The 18048-nt window shown below is 35.0% G+C and overlaps 1 protein-coding gene across 1 annotated transcript; it reads left to right on the forward strand.

Annotated features, from left to right (window-relative positions):
- Positions 1–8362: 8362 nt before the first annotated feature.
- Positions 8363–10260, forward strand: LOC140016087 (uncharacterized). The gene is made up of 2 exons (XM_072069182.1): positions 8363–8817; positions 9150–10260. Exons 1-2 carry the CDS (start codon positions 8363–8365, stop codon positions 10258–10260), a joined length of 1566 nt encoding a protein of 521 aa, XP_071925283.1.
- Positions 10261–18048: the final 7788 nt, after the last annotated feature.

Raw genomic sequence — 18048 nt, forward strand, 5'->3', positions numbered from 1 at the left:
GTAGTGTGATTAATTGTGGAGGTGTGTGTACAAAATTTGGTGGTTGAGAGTGAGTTTTACATAAGAGAAAGTGTATGATTAGAGGTGATAATAATAAGATAGTGAATTATAAGTTAAAACGCTAGAACGGGCGAGTTAAGGAAAATCGGCTTGAACCAACGTGCACTGTTTGCTACCGATTGAATAGTACTTTATTACCTTAATCTCCTTGTTATTAATTGAGTAAAATTAGCCCTAAATATCTCCTTATAGCAGCTGAAATTTTGGACTAAAAAACAAGAGAGAAAAGAAAAAATTTGACCTTAAATCATGTGTGACACTTATTGGAAATTTAGTAAACTTTGACCAAGCAAATTTTCCTTCCTTCTTATCTTTCTTCTTGGCTGATTTTTCTTCATTTCTTGCTGGTCTTGGCCATGAGTTTAGGAGAGAAAAGAGAGGAAGAAAGCTTTCCATTTCTAACCTTGAATCAAGCTTGTTTGAGTGAAATCAACAAAACCAAACCGATTAAACTTACCTCTTAGTGCTTGGAAGGCTTGGTGTGCTGAAATTTTGGGAAGATAGTGATTTGTTTCCCACTTACAAGGAGCTTTTGGAAAGTATAAGGCTTGAACTTGCTTTTCTCTTGCGTAATCTTGCTAAAGTTGGTATAGAAGTTCTTAATCTTGGATTGTAATGGTTAAATTCCTAGTTTTTGATGGTGTAGTGGAATGTTTAGCTAGGGTTTGCATTTTTTCAGCCTTGATTATAGTTGTTTACCTAGTAAGTAATGTTATTGAGTTAGGATATGGATATGGATGTGGTGAAGTGATTAATGACTTGATTGTGATTTGTTAGAGTAAAAGGTGAATTTCCAGCATTTTGTAGTGATTCTATCCTGTTTTTGGAACCCACTTGAACTGCATATTCGTCCATGATAAAGGCCAAATCAATTCTTGCTCAAAACATGAAAGTTGTAAGGAATGGAGTTAATATCTACCTGCAAAATTTTAGCTCAATCGGAGCATTGTATCTTGTGAAATTACTAAAATACCCCTGACTGCCCAAATGCACTGTTTAACCGACAGCTTTCTATTTTCTTTGAGATTTCAAATTTTGACTTTGAAAATGCAAGAACTGGTGTCGATGTCTTCATAAGAAATGTAGGTCTCTGTCTTAGCTTCGAAATACCATAAAATTTGCCCCAATTCGATAAGCATAGCTTCAGTTGTGACCAAAATGCCGAAAGATGACAAACCTGCTACTTAGCCATTCGTCTTTAAAACTGGTTTCCAGCTTTGAATTTGATGGTTACATTGCTAGAGTTGACTTGTATTTGGATGATATTGAGCCTAATTGAAGAGATATTTTGTTACGCTTGCTTATGTGTTGAATTTGGACTGTTGAGGAAAACAAATGAAGCCATAAGTGGTTGGAAAATAGCTAAATACAAAGGGCATGCTGCCCAAATTTTTGCTCAAGGGTTAAGTGAGTGAACTTGAGACTTGAGCAACGAACTTCGATTGTTTATGGTATTCGAGTTTTCTTTAGTAAGAGGTACATAAGTTGAACATTTTGGCGAAACTCGTACCCTTTAAAAAGTGAAAGTAGCAACCCTTAAACATACGATTTTCTCGATTTTTCATACCAAGTGTGACTTCCAAACTATGAATCACTTCTTTATCGAAACTAAAACAGCGAGCATGAATTTTTTAGAGTTTGAGAAGTCATATGACTACTACTTAAACAAGTTTCATTTACTTGATTTTCTTGAAGAGAAACTCCTATGTTTCGAACCCTAGTGGATGTTAAATTCTTAAATGATATTTTATCGCAGATTTGGACTCCAATCAAGGAGTTGTACCTGAACGTGAGTTTGACAAGCACTAAATCTTTGGTGAGTGCTTCCAAATACATGATTAACCTTGATACTTGGTTTGGTCGGGCAAGGGTGTACTTTATCGCACTTGCCTTAATGTGATCTATACTTGTTTATTTGTTGCAATTGACTTGATATATTTGTGTATGATGTGCGCACCCTCTGGAATTCCAGAAACCCTGTGGCTAGTTACTCAAGTCGAACCAGCAAGGGCTTGATCGATTGGGTAATGAACCCTGGGTTTCTTGTTTTGTCGAGTGGAGTGATATCTCATCGACTAATCGGTATACTCGAATATTATCACCCGTGTTTATTGAGGATTTTGGGCCCGGTAGGGGGTTTGGATGGTGGACGGAGATTGTAGCTACACTACAAGAAAATTGGTCATCAGTGACAACTTTTATCTGTGACGAAAAAAAGTTGTCACAAAAGTGGATCCTTTATTGACGACTTTCTAACTCGTCACAAACCTCTAATGGGAGCCAACTCATTTGTGACGACTTTTCTTGCCAAGATTTAGCAAAAGCGCGGGAGTGTTTAGAACACACAATAGTGACGACATTAAGAACATCATCACTATTGCTTGGCCTATTTACGGACGACTTTTTGTTGTCGTCACTGATCACTAAAAAAAAAGTTATTAGTGACAACATTTTGTAGTGATGACAATAAGTCGTCACAAAAGGAGATTCTTTGGTCGCGACACCTAAAGTTGTCACAATTGCATCAAAGCAACTAAATGTTTAGTGACGACCCGTTATTTTCGTCACAAACTACACTGCAAGAAATATGGTCATTAGTGACAACAGTTTTTAGTGACGACAAAAGTCGTCACAAAACGTGGTTGTTTAGTGACGACAAGGAAAGTTGTCATAATTGCTCAAAGCAACTAAGTCTTCAGTGGCGACCTTGAAAAACACTAAATGATCTATATAGTGACAACTTCTAATATCGTCACTGTCACTCTACCGATTCGGATTTAGTGACAAGAATTAATCGTCACTGTTTAAAGTACTTATTTCTAAGTCACTTTCATTAATTCTACTGTGCCACCCTAACTTTTGCGATTTAGCCCCAAATGTTGTAAAAAATTCCATTAATTCCATTATGATACCTTAACTTTTACAATTTAGCCCCATATGTAGTACACCGATTTCTTTAATTCTATTATTACTCCCTAACTTTTGTAATTTAGCCCCATATGTAATTCACCAATTTCATTAATTCTACTATGGCACTCTAACTTTTGCAATTTAACCCCCATATGTAATACACCAATTTTATTATTTCTATTATGGCACCCTAGCTTTTACAATTTAGCCCCTATTTTTTTATTAGGAAATTGCGAATGGTATCTTGATAAACTATGCATAAATATTTTATAATTTTCTCAAACTTAAGTAATAATTTGTTATAAACTCTAAAGATATATCTTTCATTACAATAGTTATAAGGCAGGCAGGTCTTTTTATCAATGGAATAAGAAATTTATGCCAGATTTATCCTTTGTACTACATGCCAAGTAGTATTAGCAAAGGAATAACAAAGTACTACAAAGTAATTAACAAAATAGCCTTCAGGGAGTGTAGTTTATGGGCAAATGAGCATTATCTATTCAAAGTACCAACTTTTTATGGGCATTTTACTCTCAAACATATAATTTATGATAAATTTATAAATGTTTGTAAGTAAAATTCAAAAAGTGTTACACTGATTTCTTACAAAACGAAAACTGGCAAGTTATCTTTTCAACATAAATTAATTTTTTTAAAAAAAGAAATGGCCCATAAAGTACCAACTCTTTGTGGGTTTTCTCCATTACATGAACAAATATTCTGCTCTTTATGGGCATTTCACTCTGAATCATTTAATTTATGTTAAATACATAAATGTTTGTAAGTAAATTTAAAAAGTGTTGCACTAATATTTTTATGAAAGGGAAACTGGTAGGTTTTGTATTTAACATAAATTAAATATGTGAAAGCAAAAAAAAAAAAAAATTACCCATAAATCTATGTCTTGCAAATCTATACTAGTAAAATAGTTTCAAACAAAATTAAACATTAAAATAAACTTTAATTTATACACATTAAAATATCTGTAATTTATACACATTTTGCAACTACTACTTTGTGTTTTCTCTGTAATGAATATTTTAACTATTGAGAACTTAAGTTTTGTCTTGCAAATCTATACTAGTACAATAGTTTAAAACAAAATTAAACATTAAAATAAATGTTTGAAAAAGAACAAAAGTACATTTATCACTTGCAGTAATGTAACAAAATTTTCTCAACCATTATCAATATTTTCACAAAAGTATTAAAAACTAGCAATTGACAATATTAAAAACTAGCAATTTAATTAGTGACGACTTTTCTTGTCATTATAATCTTGAATAAATTAGTGATAACATTATGTCATCACTAAATTTTCTTTGATTTTGACTTAACAATAATGTCTTATTAATAGCATTTGATTATTTTTAATGAAAGTCTGTTATAACCATAGAATTTGACTTTCGTTATTTTCAATTAATGATGTACTTTAGTGCTGCAATTATAAAAAATTGCAGGGCTAAAATATTTGCAAATTATAAAAGTATATTTTCACTTATATGTAATTAACAAATTTTGCCACCTATATTGATGAAAATTTGTGTTTTTGTACTAAAAAATAAAGAATAATACTATAGCAATAAAATCTATGCTTCAAACCAAATTAAAAATAAAAAAAGCATGAATATTGGTCTCAAATGTTGGGAAAATGATTATTTTTATTGAAACTATGTTATAACCATATAATTTGAGTTTAATTATTTTCAATTACATGATGTTCTTTAGTGCTGCAATTATAAGAAATTAGTATAAAATATTAGCAAATTATAAAAGTACATTTTCAATTATATGAAATTAACAAATTTTGCCACCTATGTTGATGAAAATTTTTATTTTTTGCTAAAAAATAAAGAATCATACTATAGTATTAAAATCTATGGTTCAAACCATATTACAAATCCAGAAAAAAACATGATTTTTGGTATCAAATGGAGGGAAAATGAGTGAAGTCAAAATTTTGATCAAATCATAGTGAAAGTGCCGCGCAACAAAAATAATATCCAAAGCAAAGCAAAGACCAAAGCAGCGGAACACATTCTGAAAACAAAAGCAACGGAACACTTGGTCTGAGTTAAAGCAACGGAACACTTGAGCAACACAAACTTTCACCGAGCTGAAACAAACAAACTTCTGCACTGAGCACAAAACAGAGCTTTCGCACGGCACCTGATACTTTCACCCACACAACAAATCCGTTCTCTGGCTTCTCACTAGCATCACCATGGCTGTCCAGCATTAAAGGGCAAGGTTTTCATTGGAAAGGTTCATTTTTCTCTCTCCTATACATTTTCCCCAATTTTTCCAAATCCCTAATATTCTACAATATTTTTTGCAAATTTCTGCCCAAAATCTTTTAGCAGCTCTTGATTATTAGATGCTATCATAGCTATGTTGTTATTTACTTGATCATTTTCTCCAATTGCTTTATGGCCCTAATTTTGATAATAGGTTTTGGCATATCCTCTAGTTTTCTTCGTCAACCATATTATCACATCACTAAATGGCTTTCTGATCTTAGCCGGTGACCACAATTTCATTTAGCTATGGTTTGTTTTTCAATTTACTTGACCGAGCTCAGGTAGGACATTAGGAACTATGATGAGTCAATTTCAGGCTAATTGTAAAGCGCATAGCCATCAGTGGAAGCTTTAAGGACTTTCACTAACCTGGAATTGGATGTTCTCATATTTAGTTCAAAGTCACGTATTCCTTAAAAGATATGAGCAATTTGAAAACCTGTCTTTCTTGTTAGTAAACTGATTATGCTCAAAGTCCTCTTTTTCCTCAAGATACTCTAGATTCTAAGTTTGTTAAAAGGAGATGCTAAATTTATCTTTAATGGATGTTAAAGAGGCTGGTGGAGAAGGTCTATGCCTTGTATTCAAGTCCTTACAGATGCATGCCTTTTTTCCTTTTTGCTTCCTCTTCTCTTTTTGCGAGACTTTTCTGCTGCCAATAGAGTGGTGCACAGAAGCTAGAAGTACCTGTTCAGTGGTATGCAGTTGTCATTGTGCATTGCCCTTGCTTCTGTTTTTCATTTTTTTTCCCTCCCCTGTAACGTTTTCTTTGACTTTGAATCTATGTATTCTGTGCATTACTGAACACTTACAATCTTCATGGTCAAAATTTCTATATGTTACGAGGTTTGATTGTACAAAAATAGAGCATATGAGTTTTGACTGCATGCTCTTTTTTTGCCGTGCAAAAAAGATTGATCTTATATGGCTCTGTAAGTATAATGGGAGTAGATTGGTCAGTATGTGAGGAACTAAAGCAGAGAATTAGATAAGGAAGAACTGGCCCTGAGTGGGAGACAGATGTTGACTCCATTTTTGTTAAATTCTCCAGATAAAAAGTAATCTGATGGTTCGAATGGTAATCTGATGAATGTAGGCAGACAGATAGTTGATTTTCATGGAGAGATGGTCCTATTGGAGAATTACAGTGCTCTTAACTACACTGATATTTGCCTGTTGTCTATTTCTTACACCTTGTTGATGTATTTTAGAAAGCGGTGAATGATATGGTGCCTTTTTGACAACTAAGTTCAGTGAATTATTTGGTTTTGGATGATGATATGATAAACATTGCTACTCAAGGAGGAAATCTTATTATTGCATTCCAATGTTATGATAAGTTGTTCATCTCCTGTCTGTGTTACCCTCTGTCATTCTAAAGTATTTGGGATCCCTGCATAGGTTCAGTCTTTCTTAATAAAATTTAATTCCAATGCTATTTATATATCTGTACTGAGCACCTTTTTAAATGCTGAACTCTTAGAAGTAGCTTCTGCTGAAAAAGGGATAGCAAACAACAGTTGTTTAGCCTCATTGTTTGCTTTAGGTTGGAGTGGCAGATTAGTTTTTCTTTATTATGAGCAATCAGTACGAGATATCTATCAATCATAATCAGAACCGGGCTCCCCACTGTTTGGTCTTCATACCGTTGGGGATCTTGTGTTCCATTTCCAGTACATTTCAAGGAACTGTAGTACATAATTAGAGCTGCTGACCCATTATAATTAGCAGAATTATTAGTGAGTACACCTTTTAAATTGATGAATTTGCCTATTGATGTGAAATGCCAATATGACTAGGTGCTACAAAAGGTAGCAAGATGTGGAAGTCCATTTAATGAAACCATTCTCAGTAATGACTTCTAAAAAAATAACAAGAATTTTTTGGTTAATTCTAGAATGTTTTAGTTCTTACATGACTAACAAAGGTGAATCTTGGTATTTTTTTAGCAATACATTACATACAACATTTCCAAAATGTATGATGCTTTTTTTTTTGGGTCAAAAGTCAACTTCATATATGTAACACAGTATCATTCAATGTCTGATGCTGGATATTGGAAAGATATGTATCAAACATTTCAAACTGGAGGAGCTACTTGTTCATCTTATTATGCCAAAAAAAAAAAAATCTCCAGATATACTTTTCTGGTTGTATCTCAAGGTTCAGGGTGGGAAAAATGGCATTTAAAATAGAAAACAGAAGAAAGAAAACATAACTCTAGTAAGTTGACTGTGTGAGTTATTTTACATCTGAACATGTGAATAAATTTCTGCTGTGAATCAGTTTCCTAGCCTTAAATGAACCGACACATGAGATAGATGAAAATATCTTCTAGAAATTATTATTGCTTCAATCAAACTCACATACTTTAATCTCTCGCTCTCTCTCTCTCTCTCTCTCTCTCTCTCTAGAATTAAATCTGAAGACTTAATTCCTACCACTAATTATACAAGACATTAGTGGCTTACCATATAATTGGGGATATTCTTGATAAACAGGGTTGGTGACAAAAGCACTTGACGTTTTCTCCCAGTTGCATTTCAGACCAGATGTAAGGAGGTTCTTGTAAAGGCACATACTGCTGCATCTGGAGCTGTGCTAAGATTGCAAATAGCTCCTGTTCTTGGTAGGAAAAGGAAACCAATTGAGTGGTCTGAGTTTCAGGTACTGTTCCTTCTTACCATTATTCAGGCTTGAAATTTATATTTGTGCTTTACTCTTCTATTATTTCTGCGTTGGGCATCTTCCCTTTACAAATATATGATGCCTGATCCTATGTTTTTTGAACATGTAGTGTGCTGTTAGCTAGCAAAATCAGCCTATGAAATTGATTATTCATGTTATGGCTTTATCTTTTGTTTGCCAAACTTTTGCATGTATACTGTGGCTGCAGATTCTATTTAGTTTGTTGCCTTACTAATGCATTTGTACTTGAGATGGTTGATTTTTGTTAAAAATGTGTTTTACACCTTGGATCCCATTGCTGGTATTTGAGGAGTTTAAATTTAGTTCATATTACATTGCATTTGTTTTCTATATAATGTGGCGGTCATATTCTTTATGGTAGGATAAAGGGCTGCAACAATATGGATAGGAGTTGGATGCCTATTAAGAACTACCTAGACCCCAAGTATTTAGATAGAGTTGATGAATTTATTAAGTTTGCTTTTCTAGGCAAGGATCCTAATTGTAAACTGCCATGTCCTTGCAAAGTATGCAATAATTTTGAGGATCAAACTAAGGAAGTCATGGCCAATCACTTGTGTCGAGGAATTGTTGATAGTTATACTAGGTGGATATATCATGGCGAAGGGTTTGAATCTGATGATGAGAATGATGACATAGAAATAAATGACAACGATAGTGACTTTGACAGTATGGAGGAGCTGTTAAATGATGTAGGAGTTGCTAACTTTGGTGAGAGTTGGAGACATTCACCGGAACTTGATACAGGTGCTTGTACCGAGAAAGAAGGAGAAGCAAGTAGGTTTCTCAGATTATTATCGGAGGCTGAAAAATCTCTATACCTGGACTGTGAAAAGTATTCAAAACTTTCGTTTATTGTCCATATCCTCCACTTGAAAACAATGAATCGGTGGACTTGTAAATCTACTGATATGTTGCTGAAGTTCTTGCATCAAGTATTTCCTACAGCTTTGATTCCCAGTTCATATTACGAGGCAAAAAATTTCATCCGTGAGTTGGGGCTGAAGTGTGAAAAGATCCACGCCTGTGAAAATGATTGCGCACTTTTTTGGAATGAAAATAAAGGCCTTGATCATTGTCCAAATGAAAAATATAAAGCACCGCGGATAAATCTCCAAATTCCAAAATACCTAGAAAGGTGTTGGGTTATTTTCCATTAAAACCAAGGCTGCAAAGACTGTTTGTGAACAAAGAGATTGCTCGGGATATGAGGTGGCATAAGGAGAGACATGTAGATAATAAGAACATGATGCGACACCCTGCTGATTCATTAGCTTGGAAGGATTTTGATAGAAATCACAAGTCCTTCGCTGAAGATCCTAGAAATGTGAGGCTAGGACTTGCTAGTGATGGCTTTAATCCCTTTGGAACCATGAGCAATTCATACGGTATATGGCCTGTTATCCTTGTTCCTTACAATCTACCTCCTTGGAAATGCTTAAAAGATCCATTTTTTTTCCTATCAATGATTATTCCTGGTCCCAAAGCACCTGGAAATGACATTGACATATTCTTTAGACCACTAGTTGATGAGTTAAAAGAGTTATTTGCCACTGGTGTGGAGACATATGATGCCTTCAGGGAAGAGAAGTTCATGTTACGTGCAGCACTTTTGTGGACAATAAACGATTTTCCAGCATATGGCTATTTGTTGGGATGGAGTACAAAAGGGTACAAGGCATGTCCTGTGTGCTTAGATGAGACGACTAGTCTATATCTTAATAATGGTCACAAATGTTGTTACATGGGCCATCGCCATTTTCTGCCTATTGATCATAAATGGCGTCGAGAAAAAAAGCAATTTAATGGAGAAAGAGAACATAGACAGCCTCCTAGGACCCTATCAGGTGAGGAAGTCCTCCAACAACTTCTTCGTATTGAGCAAGTTGAGTTTGGCAAGGCACCTGATTTGCTGCAACATAAGAAAAGAAAACGCGTGCAGAACAGTTCAAATTGGAAGAAGATGAGCATATTCTTTGAACTTCCATATTGGAGTACCAATAAAATTAGACATAATTTGGATATTATGCACATTGTCAAGAATGTATGTGAATCTTTGGTAGGTACATTAATGAATATCCCTTCGAGAACTAAGGACACATGGCAGGCTAGGGAGGATTTAAAAGAAATGGGATTAAGGGAAGAGTTGCATCTACAACCGGGAGGTGGCGCATCTAAAGTTATGCCACCTGCATGTTACACTTTATCACGCCTAGAGAAAAAGAATTTCTGCCAGTTTTTGAGCACTATCAAGCCAGTTTTTGTTATGGTTGTGTAGTTTATGGTTATGGTTATGGGGCTGATGGTTGTGTAATAACATTTTTTGGGGCTGATGTTATGCATCATTGTTATCTGAACTTATTCTTTGGGAAATATCTAGGTATCATGTATATAGTGCTGTTAGTTTATCAATAGAGAGGTAAAAATCTGATTGTTCATCTGCAATAGTATATTATTTCCAAGTACAAGCGACAGACCATGCATGGATAGCAATCTTCTTTTTGCCTATGTAGTGACTTGAAAGAAATGAATATAATGCAAAGGGGGCGTTTGTGAACTTTGATTGGTTTCACCTGTTTAGATGGTCTTCACTTTCACATTGTGAGGCAAATAGTTCATTCTCTTTGCACAGTTTAATCCTACAGAAGCATCGTTTCCTTCATGATTTATGAAGCATAAACTCCTAAAATCAAAGAGGGCTAGTACCTCCTGTATTCACACCTCGTACAATAAGTTGCTTTCTGTGTTTTAATATATAAACAACCAAAAGCATAAAGATTAAACAATAATTACTGTGGGAGTCCAATTTAATTGTTCAATAAGTTGAGCTATTTAAAGAAGAAGAAAGAAAATAAAAAAAAACTGTTTTAGAGAGCTCTTTAGTTGAGCTTATGCAGTGTTGTATTTGTATAGATTGGACTGTGATTTCTAACTTCTTGCTGGTGTTGTAATATGTGGGCCCAAATTATATGAGGTTCTTAATGAATTGTAATTTTTGTCTTAATAATCTAAGTCTCATTACTTGTTCTTTATTATTTTACTCCTCCCCTTACCTACTTCTTTTACTCTTTTATGACAGATAAATGCTATTCATACTAGCTTTTGGAAGATATCTATGGTTATGGTTGAAGAATGTTGAAGACAAAATTGCCTTTTACTGATGGAGTGGTTTATTTAGATGTTCTTCAATTTCTTAAACTGTGATTGCTTTTGTAAATGTACCTTATGTACAAGTGATATTTTGGACAAATGTTATTTTTGTAGGCATTAGTTGGGTAATGTACACTTGAATTTGGCATTTGAGAATGCTATATTATTACCATGTAATCTAATGCAAATACTTTTGGTTATCAATCGTTCATGTTTATTTGTATGGTTTGTTTAAAATCAATGATTTAGCAATGATTACAGGCCAAATTATGACTATTAAGCTATTGAGAAATTATCTAATGACAAAAAAAAGTTGTCACAAAATAGAAAATAAAAACTCCTTGTCACAACAGAGACTGTCACTAAATCTAAGCTACATTTGTGACGACAATTGTTGTCAGTAAAATAGTTATATACAATGGCTTTCGGTGCTTTTTAGTGACGACGTTAAGTAGAGCATTTTTGACAAAAGGTCAATTCGTCAATAAAACACTTCCGGATTATTGTCACTAATGACAACTATTTAGTGACGACATTTCAGGTCGTCACTAAATAGTTGTCATTAGTGACGACAATCCGGAAGTGTTTTATTGACGACTTGATCTTTTGTCAAAAATGCTCTACTTAAAGTCGTCACTAATGACAACTATTTAGTGACGACATTTTAGGTCGTCACTGTTTACTTTTACCGACGGGGATTTAGTGACGACTTTGTGACGATCAAAAAGTCGTCAATAAAAGGTATTTGTGACGATATTTGTATGTTCTGTGATGACTTTGTGTTGTCACTGATGAACAATTTTCTTGTAGTGCTAAGTGGTGCTCTACTGGACTAGTTACTTTACTTGAAAGTTGACGGAGTGTCAACTACTACTTGATCAAGCTCTGGTGAAGCAACGGGAATTTGGCTCCTGAGAGCCATTCGTATCCTTATACTTTGAAATGATTATTACTTATCGGGTTATTGTTTCTTTCTAAAAACTTTACACTCGCTCATTTTGATATTTGCAACTTAAAGTGTTATTACTCACTTTTATGAACTCTTATGCTCGCTACTTTATTACTTTGATACTTGCACATTTAAATAAGGGTCAACTTGCTATTTGGAATCTCACTGAGCTTTAGCTCACTCTATTCCGTTAAATTTGTTTTCCTTACAAGAGGTACGAGCGAGGGCGTGAGACTGATACAGGTTAGCATAGTCTAGTTTTTAAACTTTTGTGATTGTACTCGCGCTAGTTCTCTATTAGGATTGAATGTATTTAGAACTTAAATCTTTTGTTATATTTGGAATTGTATGAATGTTTGGAATAGAAAAGAATGTACATGTACATTCGAAATTTAGGAACTGTTATTCCATTTACTCTTGAGGTTGGGAACTATTTTATTTGAAGTGAGTGAGTGAGTCCTAGCGAGAGTTGGGCAGGCGGTCCGCTAAACCATGGGGTACGCCTTAGGGGAAAGTAGAGTCGTCACATTTGTTATATTTGGGGATGGATGAATATTTGAGATAGACATGAGTATAAATGTACATTCTAAATTTGGAAAATATTGTTTCGTTTACTTTTGAAGTTATAATTTGTTTTCTTGGAGATGAGAGTGAGTGAGTCCTAACGAGAGTTGGACAGGCGGTCCGCTAAACCCTGGGGTACACCCTAGAGAGAGGTGGGGTTGTTACAGGGGACATGAATGATATAGTATCTAATGGAGAGAAATGGGGTGGTAGGGATAGAGCAGACAACAATTTTAAAAACTTCAGAGACTTCATTAATGATATTGAACTAGTGGATATAGGCTATGAGGGGAAACCTTGGACTTGGTGTAATAGGTGGGATCCTGGGGGGAAATTAGAGAAATATTAGATAGAGTGTTAGGATCTGAGAGCTGGTTCAGTAGCTACAAGAATGCTAGGTGCAGTCATTTAGAGAAAGAAGCTTCTGATCACTATATGTTACTTTTGGACACAAAACCTGGTGGGAAGAGGTGGAAAAAGAGATTTGTGTTTGACAAGAACTGGCATCAGCACAAGGAAGTGGGAAATTTAGTGAAATCCGCATGGAGCACAACTTGTAAAGGGTCCGGATTCTTCAGGATATGGAACAAAATCAGATAGTGCAGAATGGCCTTATTGAGATCGAATAAGCAGAATGGGTATAATTTTAGAAGAATCATAATGCAGATCAAAAAAGAGATTAAGGATATAAGGGACAGCAATATGAGTGGGAAAGGGGTTAAATTGGTAGCATTGAAGAAAAGACTGGCTGAAGCCTATAAAGAAGAAGAGGTATATTGGAGTCAAAAAGTAAGCCAAAAATGGCTAGAGGAAGAAGACAAGAATACCAACTATTTTCATGCATGTGTGGCTGGCAGGAGGAAAATGAATAGGATTGGTCTCATAAAGAAAAGAGATGGGGGACTGGTCTAAAGATGACGAGGAAACTGGTGCTGAGATAATCCAATACTTCAAAGACATTTTTACTTCTGAAGAATCTCAGGGGTTAGATGACATCTTAAACGAGATCCCAGAGTCTATAACTAGGATGATGAATAAGCAGCTTACCTTATCAGTGACTCAGCAGGAAGTTTACAGAGCTATTTTTTCTATGTATTCAAGCAAGTCACCTGGACCCGATGGTATGACCCCTATCTTTTTTCAAAAATTTTGGTCTATTATTAAATGAATCTGATCAATGCTGTTCAGAGTTTCTTTCATTTTGGCAACTTATTAAAAGCTATTAATGAGGCTTTGATCTGCCTGATCCCCAAAGTTGATTCCCTTGTTAATATTACACAATTCAGGCCTATAAGTCTATGTAATGTTCTGCACAAAGTCATATAAAAAATCCTTGTCAATAGGTTTAAAAGAGTTATTAATTGCTGCATCAGTCCCAATCAGTCTGGTTTTGTTCCTGGCAGACAAATTTTGGATAATGTTCTTGTTGCTCATGAATGCATTCATTTCCTTAATAATAAAAGATCTGGTAAGGAGGGATACTTGGCTATCAAATTAGATATGTCCAAAGCATATGACAGGGTGGAATGGATTTTTCTAGGAAAACTTATGTTGAGAATGGGGTTTTGTCAGCAATAGGTAGGGTGGATCATGGAATGTGTATCTAGTGTTTCTTATTCAGTAAGTGTTAATAGGGAGAATAAGGGGTTTATCAAACCAACTAGGGGACTAAGACAGGGAAATCCTTTGTCTCCCTTCTTATTTCTTATTTGTACAGAAGGTTTCTCAGCATTGCTTAATCAGGCAGTGAGACAAGAAAAATTGACAGACCTACAACTGTCTGGTGGTGGTCCTAGACTATTTCATCTCTTTTTTTTAGATGATTCACTAATCTTCTGTAAGGCAAAGGAAAAGGAGGCAGTGCAGTTGATGGAGGTGCTGAGGAAATATGGTGATGCTTCAGGACAGCTAATCAATACTGAGAAATCCTCAGTGTTCTTCAATAAGACTATTCAAGAAGGGGAGAGATTGAAAGTGCTAGAGAAATTGAGAGGGATGAAGGTAGTAAAACAAAGCAGGTACCTGGTTTACCATTGGTGATTGGAAGATAAAAAACACAGGTATTTGATTTTGTTAAGGAAAAGGTGATTAGTAGAATATCAGGATGGAGAGGAAAGATGCTAAGCATGGCAAGGAAAGAAGTGTTATTAAAATCTATGGTCATGGCTCTCCCTGCATATGTGATGTCATGCTGCAAACTTCCAAAGGAGTTATGTAAGTGTATTGGAAGAGAAATGGCAAAGTTCTGGTAGGGAAGTAAAGGAGAGGAAAGGACGATGCATAGGAAGGGAGAAGTTGTCTGAAGTAAAACAGAATGGGGGCATAGGCTTTAGAGATTTATCAAACTTCAATCAAGCACTTCTAGCTAAGCAGCTATGGAGGATACTTACAAGGCCAAATTTATTGGTACGTAAGATCCTTAAAGCCAGATATTTCAAAGGCACTTCAATCTTTAAAATGAAAAGGAGAAGCATTGATTCTTGGTTCTGGAGAAGCATTTTGAGTGCGAGGCCTTAATTGGAGGAAGGGGTAAGAAAGAGGGTGGGAGATGGCAAAACAATAGATATCTGGAATGATAGATGGGTCCCAAGGGTGGCAGGAGGGAAGATGAGTACACAAAGAGACCCAGAACTGGGACTGTGTAAAGTTAGTGAACTGATTAAAGATGGCAATTGGAATGATGAGCTACTGAAAAAAGCGTTTCTTGAGGAGGATAGGGAGAGTATTATGAAGACCCCTTTAAGTCTTCAAGAAACAAAAGATAGACTATTCTGGGCACATTCTGCCTCTGGGGAATACACAGTTAAGTCTGGATATAAATCTGCAAAGGGAAGTAAGGCAGGGGGGAATAAGGGGGGAAACAATGAGGAATCAGGAAGTAGAAGTGAGGTCAATGCTAAAGGTTGGAAAGTATTATGAAATCTAAAGATGAAGCATAAACTAAAACATTTTATCTGGAAGTGTATGAAGGGCATCCCACCAGTCAATGAAGGAATCAAGGCTAGAAGCATGAAAGGCAATCCATTATGTAAATGTTGTGGTATATACTCAGAATCCATAGAACATATGCTGTTTCTATGCAGTCATGCAGAGGCAATTTGGAAAGTAGCACTAATACAATAGGACGGGTTGGAAAACTTGAGAGGAAAAATTTTGGCTTTGGTGGTATGAGTTGGTGGAAGCAACTGCAAGGGAGAAGGGGGAAGAGCATATTACATTCACAGTCAACCTGTTATGGCAAATTTGGAAGGCAAGGAATGAGATAAATTTCAATGGGAAGGGTAGATGTCCACTAACAGTGGTGAATAGAGCACTGACTGAATGGATGGAATACCAAAAAATATAGGAAAAAGAAAAGGAGGAAGAGGTGGAGCTACAATAGATGGAAGGGAAACCAGAAAGATGGTATGCACCCGACAAAGGATGGATTAAGCTAAATACAGATGCAACACTGAACCAACAGATAAAAAAGAGCAAGTTGGGGAATTGTTGCTAGAGATTGGAAAGGAAAGCTGGTTGCTGCATAGGCATGTCCCTCCTTCATGTGCGCTGCACCAAAACTTGAGGAAGCACTGGCAATCAGAACTGTAATGGTTAAAGCTGCACTAGAAGGATGAGAGAGAATTATCATAGAGTCTGACTGCAAGGTTGTAATAGACAAGATAGAGAAACACATGGAGAATGTGGTTATTTTCACAGTTCTGCAGGATATAAAGCTGTTAAAATATAATTTTGAGGAATGTTGTTTCTCCTTTGTTAGAAGGGAGATCAACTCTGTTAGCCACAAGTTAGAAAGATTTGCTCTAAACTTAAGAGTCGTTGCTGATTGGAAAGTTAGTTTTCCAGTTTGGTTGCTTGAGAGTGTTCAAGCAGATGTTGAGGAGCAGTTGCTCCAGGTTATGTAATTTGATGATTGTTAATGAAATGTTGCTGTTTTGACAAAAAAAAAAAAAAAGACTAAAGCATGGTGTGTTTCATCCATTTCATATAGATTCTGGTCACAAATTTTCATAGTTTATTTTCTGCTAAATTCTTGAATAGGTAGTTTCTTTGATTAGTGGTTTTGGCCATTATTCACCAAAATCTATTCTTTGATTGCCTGGAAGCAATTTATAGATGTAAATGTAGACTTTGTTTTGCATTCCCATTATTTGGGACGTCACAATTTGTTCCACTAAAACCCTAGAGATCGGCATTGAACTCTTCATCTGAACCTTAGATATCTCGTTAGTCTTTATCTTTGCAAATTACAGCCACCTTCTATTTTAACTAATTCTAAGTTATATTTTACTCTTTGATTTTTATAGGAAAACTTTTCCAATAACTTAAAAATATTACAATTTGACATGACAATTTATTATTTCAAAATTAAATAATTTTTTGAAAATACATCAACACTTCAAGATGCAATTAATGTAATGTATACTTATTATACGTGTAGGTTAAAATCTAGTTCTAAATTATATTATACTTTCTTTCTTCCACACTTCTACTTTCTCATGAGGGTGATACCAATATCTTTTTGGGCATTAATATCTAGGGAAAGTTGTTTGCACTATCATATGAGATCACCATATACACTATAATCATAGAAATTAGATAAGATATTTTAATAATTATATTGAATCTAAATAGGAGGTAAGTTTAATTTAACTCTCTTTAACATAGGTATATACACGTTTAAAACAAGACATTCAAGTATGGTATCCAAACATTACAAAGAAAATACATTGTGGGTGAACAGATTTGTAACAGCATCCAAACAATTTCCTGCCAACTAAGCGAGGCCCAACCAAAATATTCGCTCTTACTTCTTGAATTGGAGATGCAGGCCCATGCACCTAATTGAATCTAAATGTGGTACTATTATTCTGATTTTAGCCTAATATTAGAGCCCATTTAGATTGCATTTGGTGAGAGTTTTTGTAGTCCATGGTTAAACGAAAAAGCCAATAGATGGAAAAACCAAAAGTTGAAAAGAAGACAGAAGATGATTAAAGAAAATGATGGCATCTTGGAATTGATGTAGACTGTACTATGTGTAATGTATATTTGTTCCTTTCTTTCATATATAAACAGGTTATTGACTTGTTACAGTCGCTGCATTTCTTCCTCAATTTTCCCTTCGTTTTTCACTTGAGCTCAAAATTAATCTATTAATGGAATTAGATGTATTGGGTTCAAATTTTCTCACTCCCTCCTTGTTTCATAAGTTCCACCCTTCTCGTGGTGAAAAAAAAAATTTATAAAAAAAGACCTAGTAATAGAAGTCTATAAATTGAAATAAGTTTCTATGAGTCCTTTTTATTGTTAAGAACAACCACAAGGGAAGGGTGGAAAAAGTGAGATAAAAAGTTTAAAACACCCTATCAACATTCTATTTACAATCGTGGCCAAACACCT

This window comes from Coffea arabica, chromosome 1e, assembly GCF_036785885.1.
Source record: "Coffea arabica cultivar ET-39 chromosome 1e, Coffea Arabica ET-39 HiFi, whole genome shotgun sequence".
NCBI classification, from domain to species: domain Eukaryota; kingdom Viridiplantae; phylum Streptophyta; class Magnoliopsida; order Gentianales; family Rubiaceae; genus Coffea; species Coffea arabica.

Coding starts and splice junctions, on each gene's coding strand:
- LOC140016087 (XM_072069182.1), top strand. CDS start 8,363: ATGGATAGGAGTTGGATGCCTATTAAGAACTACCTAGACCCCAAGTAT. Junction 8,818..9,149: donor CTATACCTGGACTGTGAAAA/GTATTCAAAACT, acceptor ATTAAAACCAAG/GCTGCAAAGACTGTTTGTGA.